Genomic DNA, 26,456 nt, shown 5'->3' on the forward strand with positions numbered 1-26,456 from the left:
GAGCTGATGATGAGTTCAATGATACTCGGAAAATATGATATTATATAAAAAGTCCCTAAATGTTAGAGTAGGGAAATTAATGGCTACAGTCTTTTTTTTTGTACAGTTATTTCGACTGTTTTGTTATACTTATTATGCGTTTATGAAAAGTATTTTTTCTTTTAATTGCGTTGTTTAAAAAAAAAAAAACGGCCCCAAAAGCAGCGTATGCGACGAGAAAGTAATAGTTCCGATCGGCACTTGAACATTTTTAATTCTAGCTTCAATCGAGCACGAGGTAGTATAAGAACACCAACACATCCTAAACAGAGACAGAGGCAACACAGAGTTTTAAGAGGTAAGATGTTTCACCGCCGTTCATTTTCGCACTTTTTTTGTCAGGTCTTCGGGTTTTAATTACCACGAACGAAAAGGGATTGTTGGACTTTGTGTTCAGCTTTAAAAACGTTTCATTGGTGCGATATAACAACTGGCAGTTGAGCTCTTTGTTGATTAAAAAAAAACCGCGAACTGGTTGGTATTAGTTTCGGATGCTGTTCTGCCTTGTTTAGTCATTAATTTTTTTTCACGACTCGTTTGTAGACGGAACTCGTGGTTCTGTTTCTAGCCGGGTACCACACTAATCTCTCCTCTTTCTTTGTTGACTTTTGCCGCCAACTTCTTGAACCGGCCGGTGTTTTTTCTTATTAAGCGGCTCATGGGTGTTTTACCACATTCTGTATCCCGTCAGATTAGGGTGCTGGGGGTTAAGAAACATGAAGTCCTGGACACTGGGTGTTTCGTATACCAATCAATATACATATATAGGTCAAATGATTATTAAATTAGGTTTTGACAGGATTTTATGTTTCTAACCGGGTAGTCCTATAGTTTGCCCGAGGCTGTAAGCCAGGTCCTTGTGATAAATCATGGGGCAGTAGTTTGAGGTGTAACACGTGGGTCTGTCTCTTCTGGTTTCTACAACACTGTGGCAAAGATAAGACAGGAGTCTTTTTAAAGCTTTATCAGCTGTCACTGATGTCTGCAAACACGAGTTTACGTTGAACAAGACTTTATTTTTTAGTCTTGTATAGGCTGGATGTCATATCTGTCTTTATTTACCATTATCTACGTGTTTTTAACTGCTCTTATAGTGAATGAAAATGTGTAATATTTTAAATGTTACAGTCTTATCATGGTTTAATTATTGGGTTAAGTGTTTTTTGTATGATTTTTGTGACTATAATCTACTACATGAGATCTTTCTGACTGAATGGTGTTGTGTTTCCTGGCTCGGCTCCCTGCTGCACGTGTCTGTGCTATTTGTGACTGTGCTGACGCTGAAGCAAGGAGAAGAGTTGTGGCTTTGTTTTTCAGCGGACAGCTGATTTGACAGCAGCAGCATGGGCACCACATCCTTACTTTCAGTTGATCAGCTGATGGTCCTCCTTTTGCATGTGAACAACTAGTTTTGGTTGTCGCCAGCGAATTGGTTGATCCACTGTGAGAAGGTGATCTAAATAAAGACAGTTTGTTGCAGCCTCTCAGACTGAAGAAGTCTTTTGGATAAAAGACTTGAACAAAGAAGAATTCATCCAGAGGACCCAACTCAATCTTTATTAGATTTATCTACCTTGATCACTGAGCATGCATCAGGACGTCTTGTGAAAGACTACTTCCTGTCTTTGTGCTTTTGTTTCCGGATAGTATTTGCTCTGCCTTGATTACATCCTCTCATTACAAAGGATAGCAATCGCTGTGTTTGACTGTGCTTAAATTACTCAATACATAAAAAGTGTGAAACGCCACTTTTCCGCCATTACAGTAGGCAAGCGCTAGATAACAACGATCAAGATGGCTTTAGGATAAACCAAAACGAAGTGTATTGAGACTCTTGACCAATGTGCAAGAGAAAGATTTATCCAGTAAATCGTTGGCTGTCGGGACTGACCCATACAGGGCAGAGAAAGAACAGGCGTTCCCTCCGATTTCTTATGACAGTTGATTATTATTTTTTAATGAACACGATGAGTGCCTACACAATAGAGGAGCTTTGCGGCTTGAAACCCATGGATGAAAACGTTGGTTACGTACTGTAACCCCAGATTCTATGAATATAGGCGTAGCCCTTTAAGGCTGTCGCTGATGGGTTTATCCCGTTATGCGCAAGCATCGTACTGAAAAAAAATTAGTCCACGCCCACCTGCTGTGTGGGCCCCACCCGATCCGTATAAATTACGTTAAGAGCGGGTAATCTGCTCCCAAATAGCTTATTCTTTTCTTCAGCTATTCAGGAGCCAGTGAGGCCCGACGCTTAAAGGGCTACGCCTATATTCATAGAATCTGGGGTTACAGTACGTAACCAACGTTCTATGTCATATAGGCTTCGCCCTTTAAGGCTGTCGCTGATGGGTTAAGGGCGAAGCGGATGTGGTCCTCGCCTCACTGGGTCCATTCGAACCCAGTAAGAAGCGGAAGCTTGCCCAAAAAACGTCTTGCCACTCAGTTCTCCATGTGCATAATTACGCATCGCGTAATTGTGTGCCATGCACAGACGCATGTTGTGCAACTATGCGTTCTGACAGCATGAATGCCCCGGAAAAACTTCAACGGGGAAGATATTGAAAAGAGGAGGGGGGGGGGCATGAAGCAACTGATTCATGATTGAACAGTATAAACAGATTAATATCAATGAACTGATTATTGAACAAATGAACTGATTGGTAACAATAGTCATGAACTGATTAGTGACAATAGAACCGAATCACAGACACAACTTGTGGCTGATAACAACATCTCACACTGTAATGCATGCAGACAGATGTGAGCTTAAACAGAGTTCCATGAGAACAACAATATTCATTCTGTTAGAGCACTAAGGACAGAATGTGTCATGGAACGAGCCGTTACATCACGTAGGTAAAAGCGAATAAATGAGCAGGGTGATGACCATGCAGCCGCAGTGCAAATGTCCTGCATTGACATACCATTATGCAGAGCAGTCGAAGATGCGATACCCCTGGTTGAGTGTGCTTTGAGGTTGACAGGAGGCTCTAGATCTGATGCTCTGTAGGCTTCAGAAATGGCCTCACACAGCCAGTGTGACAAGCGCTGGGTGGATAACGGGCGGCCTGCGGATGCATCTCTATAATGCACAAACAAATGTTGAGTTTGACGCATTGCAGCTGTGCGCGCTATGTAACACGATAACGCCCGCACCGGACAGAGAAGATGAAAAGATGCTTCTTCTTCTGATCTGTGGGGGGGAGGGAAGAATCCCTCCAACGATATCTGTCTCGATTTAAAAGAGCTCGTGATGCATTTAGGCATAAAGGCTGGGTTTGGTCTTAAATCAGCTGAACTACCGTCAGCCTGGATTCTGAGACATGACGGAGCGGCAGAGAGGGCAGATAAATCACTCACCCTCTTGGCGGATGTTAAAGCCAGCAGCAGGGCTGTTTTAAGAGACAGGAATTTAAGTGAAACTTGATCCAGAGGCTCAAAAGGAGCTTTGATCAGGGCTCGCAGGACCAGCGTTAAATCCCACTGTGGAACGAATGGGCGTGAAACCGGTCTATGTCTTTGTACACCTTTTAAAAACCGCTTCATCAGCGGGTGGTTAAAAGCTGTTCTGTCCCCGAACCCTTCGTGGCAGGAAGAGATGGCTGCAGCGTACGTTTTAATCGTGCTGAACGCCAACTTCCTATCCATCAGCTGTTGAAGAAAGGACAGCACGCCACCTAATGGACATGAGGTGGCCTCCAAACCTTTCTCTGTACACCAGCGCTGAAAAGCCGTCCACTTTGATGTGTACAGGGCTGTGGTAGATGCAGCACGTGAATCTTGAATTGTGCGCACTACCTCCTGAGGGAGACCCATCTTCTCTAAGCGGGACCGCTCAGCGGCCAGACCCACAGGTGCTGGCCTATTTCCGGGTAACTCCTGATCGCTCCTCCTGCTTGAAGGAGAGCATCTTCCCTCCATGGCAGTTTCCACGGGCGACCTGACAACAGACGCTGCAGGACCGGGAACCATGGTGCGTTCACGCGCTCGGGAGCTACCAGGAGAGCTGTCAGTCCCTCCTCCTGAACTCGGTTCAGGAACCGTAAAATCAGAGGAGGAGGAGGGAACGCGTACAGAAGCGTTTTGGGCCACGGGCTGTGGGCAAATGCATCCACCCCCAGCGGTGGATCGTCTCGAGGGCTCAGGGAAAACCATAACTGGCACTGAGCGTTCTCTCGCGTCGCAAACAGGTCCACAGCTGCTTTGCCAAACTTCTGCCACGTCTGAAACATCAGGTCTGGATGGAGGGTCCAGTCCGCGTGACGTGGGCCGCCCCTGGACATCACGTCTGCTCCTCTGTTCAGAACGCCGGGTATGTAAACCGCTCTGATGGAAAGCAGATTTTGGTGAGCCCAACACAGTAGCTTCCGTGCAATGTGTAACATCTGGGCTGAACGCACACCCCCCTGGCGGTTTATGTACGCAGCAGTCACCATGTTGTCTGTGTGAATCAACACGTGTTGATTCTGTAGCACGGGAGCAAAATGCTGAATCACATTCAGCACTGTGCGACACTCCAAAACATTGATGTGGGCTGATGTGCGGTGGGGCCACAGCGCCCCTACTGCTTGAGATAGGCATGTCCCCCCCCAACCTGACAGAGACGCGTCCGTGAAGACTGACACGTGTGTCGAGGGTTTGCTGACGGGGACTCCCTCTGACAGAGCCAGGGTGTTTCCCCAGTGTCGGAGGTCTGCTCTCACGGAGGGAGGGACAGTGATCATCCGTCTCTTTTGTTTTACTGGATCCACACGCAGGCGCGTAAACCACCTCTGGAGGCGCCTCATGTGTAACAAACCCAGCGGGACCACTGTGTGAGCTGATGACATCATTCCCAACAGCTTCATGACGGAGACAGCTGTTACCACTTTGCCAGGTCTTACGTGGCGTAATTGGTTTTTTAGAGTGTCGATTCTTGTTTGTGATAAGCGAGCCGTCATGGTAATTGAATTTAATTCCACTCCCAGATAAACAATTGTCTGGGCCGGGAAAAATCGAGCTTTTCTTCCAATTTATGGCGAAGCCCAGATTTAGCAGGTGTGATGCCAACACCTGAGCCTGTATCAATGCTTCCTGTCTGGAGTGAGACAGGAGCAGCAGGTCGTCCAGGTAAAACAAAACTCTCATCCCTGCTCTGTGCAGTGGATGCAGGGCTGTCTCCACACACTTTGAGAACGTGCGAGGTGCGAGGGAGTACCCGAAAGGCAGCCTGTTGTACTGGTACTTCATCCCTTGAAAGGCGAAACGCAGAAATTTTCTGTGTTTTGGGATGATTGGTATGTGAAAATAAGCATCTTTTAGATCGATGGAAACAAACCAGTCGTTTTTCTGGATGTTGTCCAACAGCTGTCTGTTCGTCAACATGTGAAAAGGTCTGTTCATGATCGCTTTGTTGAAAGCTGACAGATCCAGAATCGGTCTCATCCCTCCGGTCTTTTTGGGGACCAGGAAGTAGCGTGAGTAAAACCCTGTGTTTTCCTCCTCGTTGGGAACTTTTGAGATTACACCTTTTATCAGAAGCTCCTGGACTTCTGCATTTAAGGCTGAGACTTGGTCTGGTGATGACAGGACCGTCTCTATAACTCCTCCGAACGGAGGGGGTCGGGTTGCAAACTGCAGCGTGTAACCCTTGCATAACACTCTGTCCATCCATCTGTCCGGTGAGCATGTTTTTAACCACTCTGCGTGACGTTCGTGGAGTGGACGTGCGTTTAAATGATGTGCCGTGTTTTGAACGGATGTCATCCAAACCTCCGCCTCGACCGCCGTCATGCGTCGCGGAAATGTTTTCCGCGTGACCCAAGGCGAGGCTTTCTCGAAAGGGCTGTTCTGCGCGCGCCCGTGCGCTGTGACTGGATCGCGGACCAACCTTCATGTCCGGGCGGGGCGGTGTGCGCTGAGGCGAGGCGTGTGTCAGCTGGTGACGTCCAGAGGCTGCACGTTTAACGTCGCTGTGCGAACGTTGAGAGGTGGAGGGCGTGACGTCATCAACGCCGTGCTGTCGAAGTGAAGGTTGTGAACTTCGCGGGAGCGCACGTTTTCTCTGGAGGGACGCGCGCCGCTCTCGCTGAGGGCGGGGCCCGTCGTTGGATTCATTCAGCTGTCTCACGCTTATGCCGCCGTGAGCTGCTGGTCGCAGAGGCGCGATGGATGACGGCTGTTCGCGTTTATTCAGGAAAAACGTGTGTTGTTTTTGCTGAGAGCGGGGACCTCCACCGGACCCGGCCTGCGGTCCCACATTTATCCCGATGTGAGCCGGTGAGCGCCGGGCAGCTGTGCGTGCATCATCGGCACAGTGCCGTTTGGATGGACGGTGCTTGTCTCGCTCGGGTGCGCGTTTAACACCGTTTGAGTGGTGATCGTGCGGTTCTGTTTGACAACAAGATATTTCGCTTACCGTGGTGTCACGTGAGCGTCTGGGCATGTGAAGGAGCGGCGGTGGGTTTAAAAAACCTTTATTTAAGGACACCGGCTCTCTCTGTGTGGAGGATGTGTGTGTAGCGGCTGTGAGCTCATCCGAACTTACAGACTGGCTAAAAACAGGCATTCTGATTTTTGAAAAATCATTTATTTCACTTCCTGTTTCGTTCATACACACATCCCCCGCAGACCGTCATTTCTTAAACCTTCTCCCTCGTGAGCTCTGCGGTTTGTTTGACCCGAGCGCCGTCTGCAGGCGATCTCTGGGGAAGCGCTGAAGTGCAGGCTGCCGGGCTGAGGAGGGGTGGTCTCTGGCGGGCGGGGCTGGTGGTGGAGCTGGGCGAGACGAAGCTGCTGCTGCCGTGGAGCGTCGGTGCTTCTGCCTCTGCTCTCGGCGATCCTTCCAGCGAGCTGGGGGACGGGATGAGCCGCGCGGCTTGATGAGATGACGTACCGCTTCCGACATCTCCTCCGACTGTTTGGAATTCGCCAGCATGGTCTTCAAGCTGCTTCCGAACAGCGCGTCCGATGAGATGGGGCCCTCCATGAGGTCCTTGTGCAGCTTTTCCGGCAGCAATGGGGAGTGACGGAGCCAGATGGAGCGTTGGATTACCGTCATCCATGAAGCAATCCTCGACAGGCAAACCGTGGAAGCGGCGCACATGTTGAGGACGGCGTCTGCCGATTTACACAGGGAGCTCTTCGTCTCCTCCGGCAGGCCTGAGGCCTCCAGCCTCTTCGACATGCTAAATGCTAACAGCGCCACGTTGTTGTTAGCCGCGGCCGCCTGAAAAGCACACTGGTGGGCTCTGTTGGAGAGCGCGGTCGCCACCTGGTCGTGTTTCCCCGGAGGGACGGGACGCTTCTCCAGCCTGGACATCTTCGCTCCGAAGGCTTCCGCGAGGCTTGGCTCAAGGGGGGGTACCGAGGGAAAGCCCCGCTCGGTGAACCCCTCCACTCTGGTGATAGGGGCGTAAGTGGAGACGGGCGCCCTTAACCTACCAGGACCGGCTGCGGCCTCGTTCCAGTACGCTGTCACCGCAGGAAAACGAGGCCAAATGGGATCAGGACGGCGAGCCGGCGTGGAGCCAAACCTTCCCGCAAGATCATCCGATCTGAGCGGGGGGGGTGAGGGGACGGAGAGCCCCTTAACGCTAGCAGCTTCCCGGATAATGGCGGGCAGCTCCGAGAGGAGCGCGCCCACGGCAGGGAGCGATGTGGTCGCTGAGGCGGGAAACCCCGGGGGAGTCGAGCATCCGCTCGGCCTCCCTCTTTCCAACACTGCGCTCCCCGGGAGGGAACGAGCGTCGGGGCTGCTGCTAGCGTCACCGGTCCCAGAGGAATCATCCGATTCACTCCGAGAGCCGGCGTCGAAGAAATCCATGGCGTCGTCCAGCGAACAGTCTCCCGCCACGGACAGGCAGTCCTCGATGGTAGCCTTAAACAAGGCTGCTCTCCTCTGCCTTTCCTCCGGTGGAAGCTCGTCACAGAGGCGGCAGGAGGAAGCGCGAGCGACGTGGCGGGGACCCAGGCATCCCTCGCAGGTGTCGTGCCGGTCGAAGCTAAGCAAGTAGCCGGTCTTGCACGAGGGACACAAACGGATGGTGCTGGAGCTGGACATCTCGACGAAAAAGGTCAGTTTATTCTTGTTTATTATGCTTGCTGAAGAAAAACTGGGAGCAGATTACCCGCTCTTAACGTAATTTATACGGATCGGGTGGGGCCCACACAGCAGGTGGGCGTGGACTAATTTTTTTTCAGTACGATGCTTGCGCATAACGGGATAAACCCATCAGCGACAGCCTTAAAGGGCGAAGCCTATATGACATAGAACAATCAATATTCTAACGGCTTTATGAAGAATGTCTGAATTGAGAGCTAAAATTAAATGATAAATTAATTTAATAAATTAAAATATTAACATGTAATCTCCGGAATGACCCCAGGCCCAACTCGTTGGTAGAACCCGGAACATTCATGATGTGAGGTGACTGTGCTAACCACTAAACCTTCGTGATGCCAATAACACATTAACACTAACGACTAGACATTATGACATTTTGAGGTGTGCCAGTGCAACAAATGCTCAAAATTACAACATGGGTATGTATCCATGTGGGCAGAGTGAGTGTTTACAGTGTGGAGGTTTTGCACATGGCTAACTCCAGTAGAGATGTCCTGATGCATGCTCAGTGGACAGCAGAGATGTTTTAAATCATGAACGGAGTACTTCCAGCACACATACAGTTATATTCTGACATGGTTTAACAAAATGGTTAATATAGAATTTTTTTGTTTACATGATAAAAGTGATCAGAGCTGATCCTTTCGCTTGTTATTTCAAGCCAGACAACAACATTCTGCACTCAGATCCTCCATTTGAGGTCCTTTGCATTTCCTGACTTTTGGGATGAAGTTAAAACTGTGCATTGCAGAACTGTCTGCCCGGGAACATCCTCTAGTCCAACATGAAACAACTATTGCTATGCACGTAAAACAAACAAACAAACAAAAAAGCTCCTTCATGGTCAAACTTACTCGATTGTGACTGGAGCTATTGCATGTCTACAAAAATTGTGGTTTGCGACAAAGTGCTGGGATGTGTTGCGACACATGAAAACTATATGTATTGGCACAAACTAGATAGAAACACAGTCACACAGTTGCCATAACAACACTGAGTAGTCCGCAGGAAGTGCATAACTTTGTGAAACTTTATTTTTAAATTATACCCTTGTTTGTGAATGTATACTTGATCATAGAGTCCAAATAAAATGGGACCTCTGTTGGTAAAATGAATCTCAATAAGGAATTGATCAAAACTGAGTTATTTTCAAAATCTACATCTCAAAATCTTTTAAATGATATGTACCGGTAGTTTGTTGAAATTTGGTGATTTATCACCTGGCGAGCTTAAGCTGATTTTGTTTACGAGAGCACCAGTTTGAAAATAAGTCTTTATTGGTCAAAAACAATGTCATTGGAAATTCTGTCTTCAAAATGACTAAGCTTCATTTTGACGTCAAACAATATGTGAACGGTTGTCCTGGTGCTACAGGAGCTGGCAGAGATAAACGGTGAATTTCAAAGGAAATTATAAAACAAAGGATCATTTACCGGTTACCATTTTAGAAAACTTTTGATTTAAAGGAAGAAAGATTATATGCCATTGTAGTTACTGGGTTCGCTAGATGTTATAAACACATTTTTACGCTACTCATTATTCCAACAATAATCAACAGTCTTACTTATTTTGCACTTTGGCCTGTGCACATTCTGACTAACTTTGCCTGCACAGGATACAAATGTATTTTCAGGTGAAATCATATGGATGGTCGTTTGAAATAGGGGTGTGGAGTGGGGTAGGAATTGTCTGTCCAAAAGTTGCAACACCTTTTATACAAAATATAAACTATGTTTGCAATAATGTACATCCAGAAAGTTTTCACAGCACTTGGTTCACTTTTTTTTCCAGTTTGTTACAGCCTTATTCCAAATTGTACTAAATTAGAGTTCGAGACAGAGAGATTTATTTGTCATACACACCACATGTGGTACATGAGGTGGAACAAAACTATGTACACAGGGTCCCAGTTACATACAACAAAAACATTAGTAAGATCTGAGTCATGAACTAAGAATATACTACATTCACTAAACCAAGAATACACAAGACTAAGAATACACTAAGCACTAATAGTACAAAAACGATGCGCCAAAACAACAACAGCAGCACGAACATGAGTCTGTGTGAGCAGATGAGGACTAAACACAGCAACATGAAATAATCAGCAGCATGAGATCAGCTTCATGGATAGTTGGCAGCACATATCAACAACCAAGTGGCATTAGTGATTTTTCAGGTTTTTTTTTTTTTTTTTTTTTTCAAAGTGATTTCTCACAGTGATTATTCTGGTTAGAGATTCATGAGTCTAACAGCCTCAGGGTAGAAGCTGTTCCTCAGTCTAGTGGTTCTACACTTAATGCTCCTCAGCCTTCTGCCTGAGGGGAGCGGGGCAAAAAGTGTGTGCTGGGTGTGTGGGGTCCTTCATGATGCAGGTGGCCCTTTTTCTGCATCTGGAGGTGTAGATGTCTGTGATGGTGGGGGGGGGACTGACTCCAACAGACTTCTGTGCAGCCTTCACCACTCTCTGCAAAGCTTTTCTTGCTGCAGCTGTGCAGCCTCCATGCCACACGTTGATGCTGGAGCACCGGATGCTCTCCACTGCACACCTGTAGAAGGAGGTGAGGACTGAGCTTCCAAGTCCAGCTCGCAATTAATCTTTCCTAAAAAATTCTACACACGCCACCCCATAATGACAGCATAAAACAAACATTTTCTTTGAAATGTTAGGAAAAAAAATTAGAAAAAATTAGAAAACTAAGAAATCACAAGTATCCAGCCTTTGCTGAACACTTTGATGATGCAAATTTGGCAGAAACTGCAGTATAAAACCTTTTTTGAATATGATGACACAAGATTGGCACACATTTTTATTTCAGCAAAAGGGACTTTTCTTACTCTGCTCCTGGAACACCTTGCAAAAAGATCTGAAGCTCTCGACCTTGACCTCTCTAAGGGATTTTAAACAATTAAGTTCAATGCAAAATCAATAGACATGTTCCTGTTTTTAATATTTTACCCCGTCTTATAATGTAGCTTGATTTTATTTTGTTTTATATCACTACTTTTATTTACTTTTTATATGCTTTTTATGACTGTTTGTTGTTGTTGTGTGTGCCTCATCTGTGTTTTATTTATGCTTTATTTAAAACGGCTCTCTCTTTAAAACAAGTCCTCGTGACTCATTGAGATTAACTTGTATAAATAAAGGTTGAATGAACACAACACTGAGTAGTCAGCAGGAAGTGCATAACTTTGTGAAATTTTATTTTTTAAATTGGACCCATGTTTGTGAATATATACTTGATCACACGGTCTAAATAAAATGTGGCCTTGGCTAGTAAAATGAATCGCAATAAGGAATTGATCAAAACTGAGTTATTTTCAAAATCTACATCTCAAAAGCTTTTCAATGATATGTAGTTTGTTCAAGTTTGGCGATTTATCACCAGGCAAGCTTAAGCTGGTTTTGTTTACGAGAGCACCAGTTTGAAATTAGATTTTATTGGTCAAAAACAATGTCATCGGAAATCCTAGTCTTGTCTTCAAAATGACTAAGCTGCATTTTGACGTCGAACAATATGTGAGCGGATGTCCTGGTGCTACAGGAGCTGGCAGAGATAAATGGTGAATTTCAAAGGAAATTATAAAACAAAGGATCATTTCTGAAGACATACGTTTTAGAAAACTTTGATTTAAAGGAAGGAAGATTATATGCTATTGTAGTTACTGGGTTCGCTAGATGATGTTGTTATAAACTCATTTTTACGCTAATCTTTATTCTAGCAAAAATCAACAGTCTTACTTATTTTGCACCTTGGCCTGTGCACATTTTGACTAACTTTGCCTGCACAGGATACAAATGTATTTTCAGGTGAAATCATATGGATGATCGATGGAAACAGGGGTGTGGAGGGGGGTAGAAATTGTCTGTCCAAAAGTTGCAACACCCTTATACAAAATATAAACTATGTTTGCAAAAATATTGTACATCCAGAAGGTTTTCACAGCGCTTGCTTCACCTATTCCAGTTTATTTTTCCTTTTGACTTTATGCTTGGTTTGTGTTCTGACATACAGTTTTAACTGTGGGACCTTTTTATAGACAGGTGTGCCTTTCCAATCATGTCCAATCGATTGAATTTACCACAGGTGGATTCCAATTGAGTTGTAGAAACATCTCGAGGATGATGCGTGTAAATGGAATGCACCTAAGGTAAATTTTGAGCTTCATGGCAAAGGCTGAATACTTATGTACATATGATTCCTTGTTGTTTTTCATTTAATAAATTTGAGAACAACAAAAAAACTTTTTAAATATTATTATGGGGTGTTGTGTGTAGAATTTTGAGGAAAATACAGAATTTATTCCAGTTTGGAAAAAGGCTGTAACATAACAAAATGTGGATAAAGTGACAAGTTGAGTACTTTTCATATTCACTTTGTCACACAATTGATGTAAATAAATAAACTTCACTTTTTTTTGTTTTGTTTTGGTCAAAGCTTGAAAGAGCCACTGCAGAGGAACCAAAGAACTGCATGTGGCTCCAGAGCCACAGGTTGCAGACCCCTGCGCTAGACAAACATTAACAATACGCTAAAAGATTTAAAATATATGCTAAACACTAATAATGTAAAATAATATGGTATATTAAACCGCAGCCCAAACGAGTCTATAGTGAGCAAATGATTATGAAGAACAGCATAAAGGCAAGAGATCAGCAGACCACTTGTTTTGTTTTATGATTATTGCAAACTGTCCATTATTGCTGCTCAACTAGCAAAAGTTCGGTACAATTATATTGAGTGTAATAATATAAAATTAAAGTATCCAATACCAGAAATGCTAAGGCTCATATAGCATACTTTAAATTGATAAATTTGTGTTTCATGTCCCAGAAAAACCACTTCCAGTGTCAAAGATCCACTTGATGATTTAAATAATATTAGCAGTGAGTAGGCAGCAACATTGGAAATGCTGGATAATAATTCCCTCATGTCTGCCTTTAAAGTGGGACAGCTGATGCACCTAAATAAAGATCTTAATTTTTTTTTTTGTTCATTTCTCTTCAATGTTCAGACCAGACGTCTTGGAAAAAATGACTCTTCTAGCTTCTTTTTGTTATGCAATAGTTTGAAGTTTGCATCATTTTTTTAAATGTTAGGTAACCTTCAGCCACCTTTCTTTTTTTCCCAGTCTGATGCTGAGGAGCTAAACATAATTTTAGACATAATGAGGACAGAATTAAATTGGTTTTTTTTTTATTATTTGGTGTCATTCCCTAAATCAACACCTCATGTTGAGAAGGGTGTTTGTGTTGCAACTATTTCTGTGAATTTTATTTTTCTCTGGTTCTCTTATAAAGAAAGAGATTTCATTGTGACTAAATACAACAACATTGTACAACATTTTGACTTTTTTTTTAGTTTAAATTTCCCAAAACACTTTTTTTTTTTGTCTATAAAGTAATATGTTATTGCTTTTTATTTTCTCTGAGTACTTTTGAGAAATGAATTCCAGTTTAGATGAAATGGATCAAATTGTGTGTTTAGCTCCCATAAGGAAAAGGAAATGATCTCCAGGAAGGGTGTTCCTCCCCGTCATCATATGACCAACATCAAACTATTCCATGAATCTGTGGGGGAATAAAGACAACTCTGTGACAGAAGAGTACAGTGAGAAACATGAACACTTTGTTCTTAATTTAAACCAACATACGACCTGGTGTAAGGAGCAACCAAAGAAATGTTTAAAGCAGTTTCTTTCCTTGAAATTTGAACATTTCATGGTGCTTTTTGTTTTGGACTTGACAAACTGCTACCTACTTGAGATTTCTTTCTCTGCTGGTGTCCGCTCTTTTGTTAACTCTCAGATGGATGAAGTTCACTTTAACTTCAACGACTTCTCTTAACAGTAAACCTCTCCTCTCAGCATGCACGGTTGTGCTCAGGCAGCATACAGAATATAATTTGGCAGCAGGCGTGCACAGCACATGCTTCCCAATTTAAAGTTTGGACACTGTTACAACTTTTGCTGCCTAAGGTGTGTTAGGCATACTTTAAACTTTATTTTTTAGAAGAAAACTAACAAGCAATCAGATGTTAGGTATTTGTTCATTTGAGTGTCATTTTTTGAATGTGACAGGAAGACCAACCATACAAACTTGTGTGCCACTCTGCAGACTGCCAAGTGTGTGTGTTTGTGTGTGAGTGATTGAGTGTTGGGAAACATTTCAGCGCCAAGTAAACCTTTGCCAGCTGGCTTGTGATAATGACACATTAGATTTAGAGAGGAATACTTTAACAGGAACATGGCCACTGCGTCTTAAACTGTCCTTTGTTGTTGTCTGTGAAGCCTTCCTGATAAGCTTTGGCCTGACTGAGCACAATGGAGAGATTAGACGTTTGTCAAGACAACCAGAAGAAGAGAAAATGGGTCGTACTTTATTTTTCCCAGAAGCCCATTTTAAAACGGACCATAAGATTGTCAATACAATTGTCCTCGGGAAGGGTTACAAGATAGAGGACAAAAAAAAAAAGGTCTGTTTGAAGCTGTTTCCTCTAATGATCATTTTCTCTTAGATTATTAAAGTACTAAGAGTAATCTATAAAAAAAAAAATTTGAAGAGGGAGATAAGTGAATAAATGACGTCACATTTCTCAGTAAGGCACTGGTTTTAGTGGAGTATGCCGTCATGTTGAAAACAAATTAGAAATGTACTAATTTTGAAGAATCCGTGGCCGAGGGAGAGAAACTGAGATAAATGGTAAATTTGATCATGTGTACTTTTTCAGTCTCTTCTGAATGTTGTTCAGTTCATGAATGAACTTTAGAGAAGAAGTTGTGTAACAAATGGCACCAGAAGTTCAACTGTCCCTTTCACATCTGGTGATCAAATTATCTTAATCCGATGGAGAAAACCACCCAGATAAACCCTGAAACTACCACAAAGCCTCAGGTCAGTGTTTCCATTGAACTATTTTTGTTGTGAGCACAATTTGGAGACAATTAATGACTGTCTGAAGACTTTAGATTTAATTTATTGTTCCGGGCTTGTTTTGAAACTTCCACACCTCACTGTTATATCCCAGGTAAACTCTTGTCCCGTCCCATAGATGATTGTTTCTCAGCTTTTGGTTGCCATAGCAGTCTTCTGTTGCTAATGTGTGATTTGTGAGGGGTGATTATGTGGTGGACCCTGTGAGTAATATGCAGAATAACAGTGTGATTTCTCATGAGTAGGCAACAATGATCTTTGCCTTGCGAATAGTGAGATTTAAAGTTGCCTGAGTGAGTTTTAGCTTCCTTAAATTGATATTTAAGAAGGCCATTTTGGACAGTCCTATCATCAAAACTTGTGATATATGGATTTTTTTTTTCAAAGCGGTAAACCGTTGAATGTAAATTGTCACTATTATAGCAGACACTTTAAATTATTGGTCTAGTTTAATTTTGACATTTTTTTTCCAGTGGTAAACATTTTTACAATTGATGCATAAAGAAAACTGTTAAGGAATAAACACCATGTTTATTTCTTAAAAAGATTAATAAACTAGTGATGCCATTGATTAGGTAGATTGAAGTCATATCGTATCCAAATGTCTATTGTTTGCCCTTCACAACATCTAGATATGAAAAGTACTACAAACAAGATATACTGGTAGTCGGGCACATCCTGTCAGTGTGGCTGCTGTGGAACAACCTTTGATGACCTAAATTTAAAGTATCTGCAGCTAAAATCATAATATGGGTATAAATCTGCCGCTCTCTTGTGTGACTCATAAAAAAAACCCTCCTCTGTGAAGTCGTCTTTGTATTTCACCTTCTGTGCATAACTCATAGCCACCACCTTTGAGCAGCAGAACAATGTGAAAACATTGGAATCTGTTGAGGGTCTATTACATGGCTGCAAGAACAAGACACAAAAACTGGAAACTTTTTACAGAAACTAAAGCACTACCAGAAGTAGAAAAAAGTCTATATTGTAGCTATTTAATGTGTTTACGTTGATGACCAGACACTTTCATTTGATTATCTGTGACATTTTAAACTCTTGTAAACTCATTTTGGGACAACCTAACCTGCTGTTTAGGTTGATGAGACACCAAATTGCTTTGTTTTCAAAGGAGGCGTTGCTCTCCAGGGAAATTATTCAGTTTGCAAAAGGTGTCATTGAACCATCTGAACACATCTGCTCCAATACACTTTAGAGGTGGGGAAAAGTGTTTGGCTAAAACTAATTGGTGCATTTTAAAAATGACAAAACAGAAGAGCGTGTTGGGGTGTGTGATGTGCCTGTGAAAAAGTGAAGAGAAAATGAACTCTTGAACAGAGATGAAGGTGGTTGTGCTGTATAGCAATGAGGAATTGCATTGGGTGTGATGTTGGCGATTTAAGAATCATCATTAAAGCTCCATTGTTTAGCTTCAAATATGAATTTAGACTGAAAGAATTCACATATATGTGCACAGACTGTAAATGTTAAGTTGTTGAAGGGTGGGGTTGGGAGACGAGCAGAAGGAGGGACAGAGATGCAAAGAGAGGCAGGTCTAATGGTGTCAACCTACTAAATCTATGTATGCTATAAAGTGAAGCCTCTAAAGCTTATCTGGTACTTGTGCATCCAATGAGTGGTATATTTACTGCCTTGAACTCGTCTCTCCAAGTAAGTTTTTCAGAGTAATTTGTTTTATGAAGTTTTCTTTTTTAAAATAGTTTTTGTCTACTGTAGGAGAAATGTGCTTTGAGATGATGTTTCTCATTTATATAGTTTTTTTTTTTATTATTCTAAAATTCACAAGTGCTCCTTCACCTCAGTGCAGCAAGATTGTTTCAAAATGTTTGTTGCATGTGTGTTTGACCAGCTTTAGTTCTTGTGGCCGGATTGTCTGACCAATAAATGCCTTGAGTTCCTGCTGCAAAAACTAGGAAGTGGACTTGTTACCACATCTATTTTTTTTTTTTTTTAAAGCTCAAAGTTGATCAGTCTGGCAAGAAGTTGGAGTAAAAGACTTTAAGTCCATTTTTCAGTTGAATTAATTTCTGTTTTGATTCAAGATTGCATTTTGAAGTCCAATTGTTTTAGAGAAACTGATGGGAATGAAGAAGTTTGTGTGTTTTTTAAATGCAAAAAATTGTGCGGTTTTCTGTTTGTTGTAATAAACATTAAACAACCTTGGGCCTCTTTTTGTTAGGGTCATTAGTGGTGGGAGTTTACTGCCTGTGCCAGCTTGTTTTGAACGTCTGGATACAAGTTTTTAAGTTCCTCATTCTTATAAACAATATCTTCACCCTGTCTGGAAAATAACAACTTAAGTCATTAACCTACAGCAGATGTTTGATAGTTCGTATATGAATGCAGTAGGTTAACATTGGAAATGTCTTAACACTTGTTTCTATAAACTGGAGAGTAAAAAAGCAGTCTTTTCTTCAGACAGCCTCATAAGAAATCTAATGCCTCCATCTGTTGAAACAACTATGCTTATAAAAGAAATGATGACTGCGCTTCTGTGATGTCCTGCTAAATCTTTTATTTTATTTTATTTTTTTAACATGCTCATCTTTGTGGTCACTGCAGAATTGGCTCCATTTCCATCAAACAGTGAAAACAAACCAGTGACGGTCTGAGAACCATGACGGCCATCAACGCACCCCGGGACAAGTAAGAGAAGTTCTTTTCAAAGACAGGAAGTTATGTTTGTGTCAAGCAATGACCCTTGTGTTTTAACATCTGCATGTTCTAAATTAGGCTAAGATGAGGGTCAGTAAATAAGTTGTTTGTTGATTCAAAGATGACTGGCTTGATTGATGTACTTTCTGGTTGTTGCTTTCACAGGTACAATGCCGTATGGATTATTTTCTTCATCCTGGGCCTGGGAAGTCTCTTACCATGGAATTTCTTCATGACAGCGACAATGGTATGATTAAAGACATAATCCTCTGAATGTCAGGATGTTGGTGGGCAATTGCTTTTAATCCATAAAGCAAGAGACCAAATCAAATGATGGTTAATTGAAAGGCTGGGCTCCACTTAGTCATCTTACTTAACAAAGACCTCTTGTTTACCTGGCGTATTTCTTAATTTTCACCAGCATGGTGGATTAATTCAATTCAATTCAACAAGCTCATAAAGAAGGCTGGCTCAGTTCTGGGGACTCCTCTAGAACCTTTGGAGATGATTGTACAAAGAAGGATTCTTCATAAAATGAAAAACATTATAGACAACCCTCAGCATCCTCTTCATCAGACTGTCATACAACAACAAAATGTCTTCAGTCAGAGGCTTCTTCAAATCCGTTGTAGGACAGACCGCTACAAGAGATCCTTCCTGCCCACAGCCATCAGCATCTAGAACAACTCATTAATGAAACCAGGATGATGAGTTACCCAACATATAATTTCCCTCTGGGATTAATAAAGTATTTTTTTTTTTTAATTGAATTGAATGATGGGGGCGTCTCCTTACTGGAAATTGTTTGCATGGGGCATCGTCTGCATATTTGATAAAAAAACAGCATTACTATTATAACTAAAGAAATTAAAGTTGAACAAAGTCACCTTTGTGCAACAAAGTACACTGACCAGAAATACGGCTCTTATATAACATATGGCCAAAGGATTGCTTGATAATGTCACTTGTTGTATTTATTTCACATGACACTCAAACCTGTGACTTCATGCTGCTGTTTGGTGATGGCAGAAATATTCTAATGGACCTAAAGTCTTCTGTGCTCCTCTTTAGTACTTCACAAGCAGACTGAAAGACGCCTCGTTGAACTCCACAGCGTTCAACACAACTGTGGGAGAAACTCGCAATGTGCTGGAGTCAAAGTTCAACAACGTCATGACGCTCTGTGCCATGGTGCCTCTGCTCATCTTCACCTGCCTCAACTCCTTCATTCATCAGAGGTACTCACCCATACCCACATGTTATATTTGTATTTTGCAGCAGTGTGTTTTTTTTTTTTTTCCACAATCAGGGAGCAGGAACTGTAGAAAAGTCTTGGGTCCAAATGGTTCTAATAAAGGAAAAACTGTTTTCTTCTAATTGAATTAAACTTGTCCTTAATGTGAAGTGCCAGCTGAGTCTGTCCTCATTTTATTTTAATGTTTTGGCATGGATTGATTCGAATCAACGGGTGCCGCATTTTTAAGCTTTCATTAGAAATGAGTGTCAGCAATATTTAAGGAATACTCTTTATGCTTCATTCTTGTGAAACATTTTCATAAATATGCCCTAATTGTTTATCAGAAGTCCAACTTCAAATTTTTATATTTTCAGGAATCAAAAATCACAGATGTGTTTATAACAATCATTTTTTTTCCAGCAGGCTGCTCATGTCTTTGTGTATGTTTGAGATTTTGTGTGTTCAGGAAAAACGTTTTGATATTTTAATCAAGTTTTTTTCCATGCATTATCAACTCTGACGTACGTTATCAAATATTCAACAATACACGAGATTAGAGCTGTACATCATGTTGAAAATTTATTGATATCGTAAAGAATCCCAAATAATTACAGACAGAAACATGTTAGCAAAAAACAAATTTGTCAACCAGATGGTCTTCCACTCCCGGCTGGAACATGGAAATACTTGTGAACATTTTAATCTCAGCTCATATCCTCCATTGTAATAATCTATGATATTATCACAGTTTCCTTATTATCGTGCAACATGCGCAATTTACTTGTAAGCTGTTCAGGCTTCATTATTATTTATCTGAAGTTTGTTTGCAAAGAGGGTTGTGACTGTTTTTATTAAAGTGCATGATTTTAAGTTTGCATTATGTCGGGTACAACTGGTCAAATCTTTGACACTGAAAAGTGAAAAAAGAAAAGTTAAACATTGGTCAAACAAATATAGCTTCTAAAAGAGACATTAACTGATTTATTGGAGGAGAATCTTTAGCAAAAATCACTGCAAATCTTATTTTTTTTAACAAGTCCATCACTGTTTTCCTGCTCCCCTCCTTTACCCTCTGACTCTGCCACATGTAACTAAATCCCCTTAATCCTTTATGTCCATGTTTGCTTTAATTAGAATCACATTCAGGTCTGGTGTAGACTCACTGTGAGAAAACACACTAAGGAATGCTATTTATGTTTTTTTTTCCCCCCCCCCCCCCCCCCCCCATCTTCTTCACCTTGATTTTTATTTTATTTTATTTTTTGTCCAGATGTTTGGTTTTCAATTGTCTTTATTTCTGATGTTTTCACTCTCCCTCTTTCTTCAAAACAAAAGCATGCACGTCATGATTGACTTCTCAATTTCTTTACAGCTGAATGAACATTTCCTTATAAAGAAACTTGATTTTATCCAAGTATCGTGATCACAAAACAAGTGTATAGGGTTTTCTAACCACTTCCCTTATTACGCAAAAAGGATCAGTTTTCTCCCACTGACCTTTAAATTTTCAGGCACTTAACTTTTATGCGATTTATATATTTTTTGTGTTAACTTTTGAGTGTCAAGGTTTTGCTTGCACTGTTACAACCTTTGCAGCGGCGAGTCTTTGAACTTCCCTGTGTTCGTTTTAGGATTCCTCAGAAGCTGCGTATCTCGGGCAGCTTGACCGTCATCCTGCTGGTTTTCATGCTGACGGCGGTGTTTGTCAAAGTGGACATGCAGCCTCTGCCCTTCTTTGTCCTCACAATGATCAAAATTGTCTGCATCAACTGTAAGTGATACTTCATGTAGACATTACATTACAAGATTCAGTAATTTACATTTCAAATTACTAGGGATGCACGATATTGGAATTTTGGCTGATATCTGATGTGCTGATGTTAAAACTTATTTGGCTGATACGGATACTGATATTTTACTGTATATATGTTCCTTTGTCAGAACATAGCCCTCTTATTTAGGCTTATTTGCTACAAAATTTGTGCAACAGCTGTAAGAGCTGATTACATATATCCAGTAACAGCCATATGCATAGCACTTTAACTTATATTAAATGAAAAGTGTTGAATATTTATTAGCATTAGTCACCTGTGATGCTGTCTCACTTGTGGAGGCTTGTTCCAGGTTCCTTGCTGCAGTGTGGGATCCTCTTCACTCCTGTGCATGAAGGACAGACTTTTTAAGTTCAAAGTTTTTCTCTATCCATTGTTCTGTAGACTAATCATGCTAACGGGGCTAACACGACGTCCAAATGTTTGTGGTAAAACTCACCCAAGTGCTATCGGCTATTAGCTTCTCAATGACGTCGGAAATGATGGTTTATAACTCTGGGAAAGTTACATCGGAAAAATATCTCCGACTGGGGACGATGTAGCGAGGCTCAGCGTAATCAAAAAATCTTTGGTATCCAACATCCTCACCAACAAAAAAAACTTCCACAGCGCCGACATTTAGAATTTTCCTCTCCGCCGTGAACAGATCAAGTAGGCGCGCGTGACGTCATCACGTTGTGCTGGCACTGCAGGCATCCTCGTCACTGGGCTGTCATACAAAAACAGCGCCTTTTTATATCCGTGTTGTTTTGATGAATGGCTGATGTCCGGTATTGAACTTTAACGCTAATATCGCCCGATACCATGCTGATAATATTGTGCATCCCTAAAAATAACATTAAAGTCCGTCTTGGTATTTCGCTCAGTTCATGGTTATAGATTACTCTTAGCGTATAAAGGTTGCAATAAAATAAAAAAAAGGTTGAAAACTGGGTTTTAATGTCCATCTGTAAAAACTGGAGGTGAAGAAATTTGTCGTCCGGGTGACATTTTTTAAACGCGCGCATCAAAATAAAGCAACAAGATGATCTAACGTCTGAGTTTTGGGGTCATCATCTCGCACCTAAAAACATAAATAGGCTCACGCACAGAAGAAGCGAGCTTGTTTTTATTAACTATCCTTTTTATTACATTTTTGTTTCAACCTAAATTTAAGCGAGCCGAACGGAAACTTATTTGATTCGTTGGCTACTAAAAACAAAGTATTACATCTATGGTTGCCAAATGGACACGCACTACAAATCTTCGTGTCGTGCTGAGCTTCCCAACACAGTCTTTAGTCTCGCTGTGTTTATTTAGAACGAGTCTTTGCACAGCGTCGATATGTTAACCCTCCTCCTTATTCTCAGCGGGTCAACCCTGACCCCCACGTTCTCATGTGGATTGGCCCGTCATGTTTTGGTTTTGACGGAGTGACCCTGAACACTTTGATATCTGTCGGCACATTCTACAAAATTTCTGCACTCGGATCCAAAATATTGTGTAATGTTTTTTTTTTTCTTCATGGAAAAACTTACCGGTTACAACTTTTTAGTAAGAGAGCGAAAGGAAAAATGAAAGTGGGTAAATAATAACTATGTACAGAGTTAATTTAGTTCATGTAGATTTGAGAATCTATTGTTTTTCTGTGTCTTTGTGATCAGTTATTCAAAGTTCCTTGATTTTAATTTATTTTTAAATGTTTTGTTTTTGTCCAGCATTTGGGGCGATTTTTCAGAGCAGTCTGTTCGGGCTGGCAGGAATCCTCCCCGCCTCCTACACCACACCCATCATGAGCGGGCAGGGTCTGGCTGGCACCTTCGCTGCTTTCTCCATGATCTGCGCGCTGGCCAGTATGTCTCATGCTGAAACCACACGTACATTTCTCTTATAAAAATAGCGCATAGACAGGTGGTGGGCAAAACTATATTTACACCTTCCAGACACACAACACTTTCTGTTGATATGATGGCAAATGACTATGTTCTTTTTATATTATTAAAAGAATATGCCTCAGCAGTGGCTCATAGTTTGGGATGTAATTCAGTTTACATATCTTAATCCCCGTGTTAACCCACCATTAATGTAGGTGGATTAAAACCAGACCAACAGGCACAGGTTTGCTCTGTGGTAAGAAACTTTATCTTGAAAACAATGACTTCATCTTCACGACCGTGGATCAAACCTGTATTCCTCAGGCCTTGGATAACTCTTCATTAAAGTTGTGCAACTATTTGCTGAATAAAAACACAATAAATTAAAAGATTATATGCAGTCCATGCCAAATCTTTAAATAATGAGAATTTTAAATTAAGATTATTTTATGTTGGATAAAAATGGAGTTGTGGCAGTTTTGGTAAAATCCTAAAATAGTGTTTTGCATTATTGCAGCTCAAATCTGCAATCTGTTAGCCCTCAGAGTGTGTGTTGAGGATGACTCTCAGCTACTATCAAGCTAAGTTTTAGCTTAATATCTGTAAAAACAACTGAGTTACAGCAATTTTTGAGTTTGCTAATGGTTTTAGCTGCAGTGGCCATCTTGAAATGTACTGGTAATCAGTTTTGATCATCCAATGATAACATTCTGATTTCTTATTTTATTTTATAAAATCAATCCAGTGAGATATATTTTATATCTATATATGAGATATTCTGCTAATAAACAGTTTTATCTCATATCTGTTGGCACTGAAACTTTTCAGCACAACGGGCACATTTATCTCTTGGAAATCATTCGTCTTTCTAGGACTACAGTAACTCACAGCTTCCTCAATCAGTTTTCATTCAGTGTTGTGTTCGAGGAACTCATTTAAATCTCGTTCATTTGTAAACTTAAAACAGGTACAAAGAGCTTTCTTATTTCAGTATAAACATGAACATTGTGTTGCCTGTGGGACCAAAACCAGACCGACTAATTTCAAAACGCTGAGCAGTTGAACGACTTGTTGGCACGCAGCGACGGAATCACTAATCTGTGTAGAATTACCTTCCTAAAATAGTTAAATTAGCTTTTTTGTTTGGAGCAAATTTTAGTGACTGAACTTGAATTCTTGTCAATCACTTAAACCCAATTCATTAAAGTCTGCAAACCACGGGTGCTTTTGATTTTACAAATTAAAACCGCTGAGTAAGTATAAAATTAAAATAATATAATTAGCATAGTTGACCATTTATGGCATGTTCATTTATTAAATTTAAAATAAATTATGTTCATAAGTAAAAAAAAAAATCATTGTTTGCAATAAAGTAAAGAAGGTTGCTGCTATAACTTGACTATTTTGAATATAAATGCTCAGTAGCCAGATGTAATGATTTTTGTTTGTTTATTTGTCCCCAGCTGGATCAAGACTGCAGGACAGTGCTTTTGGTTACTTCATCACAGCCTGTGTTGTCATTTTTCTGGCCATAATGTCTTACTTCACTCTGCCCAAGATGGTAAGAATTCATCGTCTTCAAACATTATTTTTCTGTTGACTTTGAACTTTTTTTCAGAACGGTAATAGCTTTTTGGGATGGATAGCATCGAGGGATACTGATGATTTAAAAATATATATATTTTGTTGTACAAACTCAGTGAAACGGGTTCTTCATTGCTGTCGTCAACAGGAGTTCTTCCAGTACTACATGGAGAGTAATGGCTCCAGACCATGTGCTGATGAAGAAAACAAGATGGACTTAATCAAAAAAGGTAGAAGAGTAACAATAATGTTGTTTGGTTACTTTTTGTTACAGCTTTTTGTAAATAATGAAAGAGTTAAAACTGAGCAACTCCAACACAAACGCAGGTTGTAAAAGTATTTTCCACTGAAATCACGTGTCAAACTGAAGGCCCAGGGGCCAAATATGGCCCTTGTTAGCATCTTATCCGGCCCCACATCTTAAATGTAAAATATTTTTATCACTTCTAACTTTGCCTAAAAACCTATCATATATTTTATTTAATTCTAATGACAGTTGGCCAACTTTTGAAGCTAAGAAAAATTAGTTCAAATTGTTCAGTAAACCTTGATTTTTATGTAGAAAGAGATGGAGAACGCTAAACTCTTATCTGGAACCTGCGGCCGAGAAAAGATGTTCGGTGTCTGACTTGAGTTGAGTTGGTTAAAATATGATTTAATATGATTTCTGTGCTTCCTTTAATGTTAATCCTGTAGGTTTTTTTTTTTTTTTTTTTTTTAACTAAAACGCAGGTCATGTAAGGACGTTTCAGGAGTATTTTGGATGAAAGACAAAAATATTCTTTTGAATTTTTTTTTTGTAATTCCTGCAACTCTTTAAGTTAAATCACAATAGTCTTCCAAAGTTTTATAAAGTCTCATTTTTAACTGACTGAAACTTGCAGAAATCCTGTTTTTATTTTTTGCAAGATTTCACCAATCAGACTCTTGTACATGTACTTGCTTCAAATTTGTACTGACCGCCATTCATTTTAGTATAATTGGACCAGTAAATGTATTTTTATTTATTTATTTTCCCAGAAAACCCAACAGAAGAGAAGCGACCGGACATGAGTCTCATGGAGGAGGACAGCAGACCTGTTGTTTCTGTGTTTAACATCTTCAAACAGGTTTAAAGTCACACACATGAACACAAATCACAGTAAAGGCTAATAACGTGTTAAGTTAAAAATGTAAATTGCTTCACCTTCACATATAAAACCAATATTTAGGCATCAGATGGGGTGTTCATGATTAGTAATATTTAATTAATACTTGTCTTTGATTGTTGTCCTTTAGGTTTTAGTAGACGTCTTCAATTCTATTCGTCCACTTTGAGTTTTTACCAAGTCGACATAGATTAAACTGCCTGCATAACACGGATTATGCTCTCTAATCAGATCTGGGTGATGGCTCTGTCTGTGTGCTTCATCTTCTTCGTCACCATCGGAGCCTTCCCATCTGTGACCGCCGAAGTCAAGACGACAGTCACAAACGAAGGCAGCTGGGGTGAGACTGGATTTCCTCTTTACTTATTTGTTGAGTGAAAGTGAACCAGCAACATTAATAATTTCATAACTGAGTGAAATGACTGAAAAATACAGGAAGTGCTCTGTTGGTTTCTGCAATGACACTAATATTTAATGGTTTGCTTTTTATATTTAAAGTAGATTTAAATAAATGTAGTGGAGGGAAAAATAAAATCAGCTGACACATTTATGCAAATTTAATGTTTTCCCCCCTCAAAGTTTAAGTATAACAGACTTTTTGGACATTTATTTTTGCTAATGCCTTTTTTTCCTCATCAGTGCATTTTATCATATGATAAATTGGTTTTTGTAATATTTTACTTTTATGTATGAAGTAATAAAATCTGTAAACAAGGCTTTAATTTTTACAAAGCAGATGATGCATTTACAGAAACGAGTTGTAATTTCTTTCAGCAGAAACCTGAATATTGACCCAAAGTTTCTGCTGCGTGAAATAATTTCTCATCGGTCGCCTCGGATAACTCGACCAGCAGGCTGTAGACGTTTGAGATTAAGTTAACCGTATTTTATCGTGTAGAGAAGGACTTTTTCTAATAACTTCCGTTTGTTTTGATCCATTTTCAGAAACCTACTTCATCCCCGTGTCGTGTTTTCTGCTCTTCAATGTGATGGACTGGGCTGGCAGGAGCCTGACGGCCTTCTGCATGTGGGTCAGTAACAACACA

The 26,456-nt window shown here is 40.9% G+C and overlaps 1 protein-coding gene across 1 annotated transcript in view; it reads left to right on the forward strand.

The window, feature by feature from the left end:
* The first annotated feature begins 221 nt into the window (after positions 1-221).
* Positions 222-26,456, forward strand: part of LOC119412618 (equilibrative nucleoside transporter 1) — a 33,110-nt gene continuing 6,875 nt past the window's right edge. The window contains exons 1-11 of the mRNA XM_037679655.1: positions 222-337; positions 17,664-17,747; positions 17,922-18,003; positions 18,828-18,994; positions 20,625-20,764; positions 22,523-22,657; positions 24,142-24,239; positions 24,411-24,492; positions 25,283-25,371; positions 25,642-25,750; positions 26,356-26,441. Coding sequence (XP_037535583.1) covers positions 17,719-17,747; positions 17,922-18,003; positions 18,828-18,994; positions 20,625-20,764; positions 22,523-22,657; positions 24,142-24,239; positions 24,411-24,492; positions 25,283-25,371; positions 25,642-25,750; positions 26,356-26,441 — 1,017 coding nt within the window. The 5' untranslated portion in view covers positions 222-337; positions 17,664-17,718. The remainder of the gene's footprint in view (positions 338-17,663; positions 17,748-17,921; positions 18,004-18,827; positions 18,995-20,624; positions 20,765-22,522; positions 22,658-24,141; positions 24,240-24,410; positions 24,493-25,282; positions 25,372-25,641; positions 25,751-26,355; positions 26,442-26,456) is intronic.

The sequence above is a fragment of the Nematolebias whitei genome, chromosome 1 (genome assembly GCF_014905685.2).
Source record: "Nematolebias whitei isolate Nwh7 chromosome 1, NemWhi1, whole genome shotgun sequence".
In the NCBI taxonomy this organism is placed as follows: Eukaryota; Metazoa; Chordata; class Actinopteri; order Cyprinodontiformes; family Rivulidae; genus Nematolebias; species Nematolebias whitei.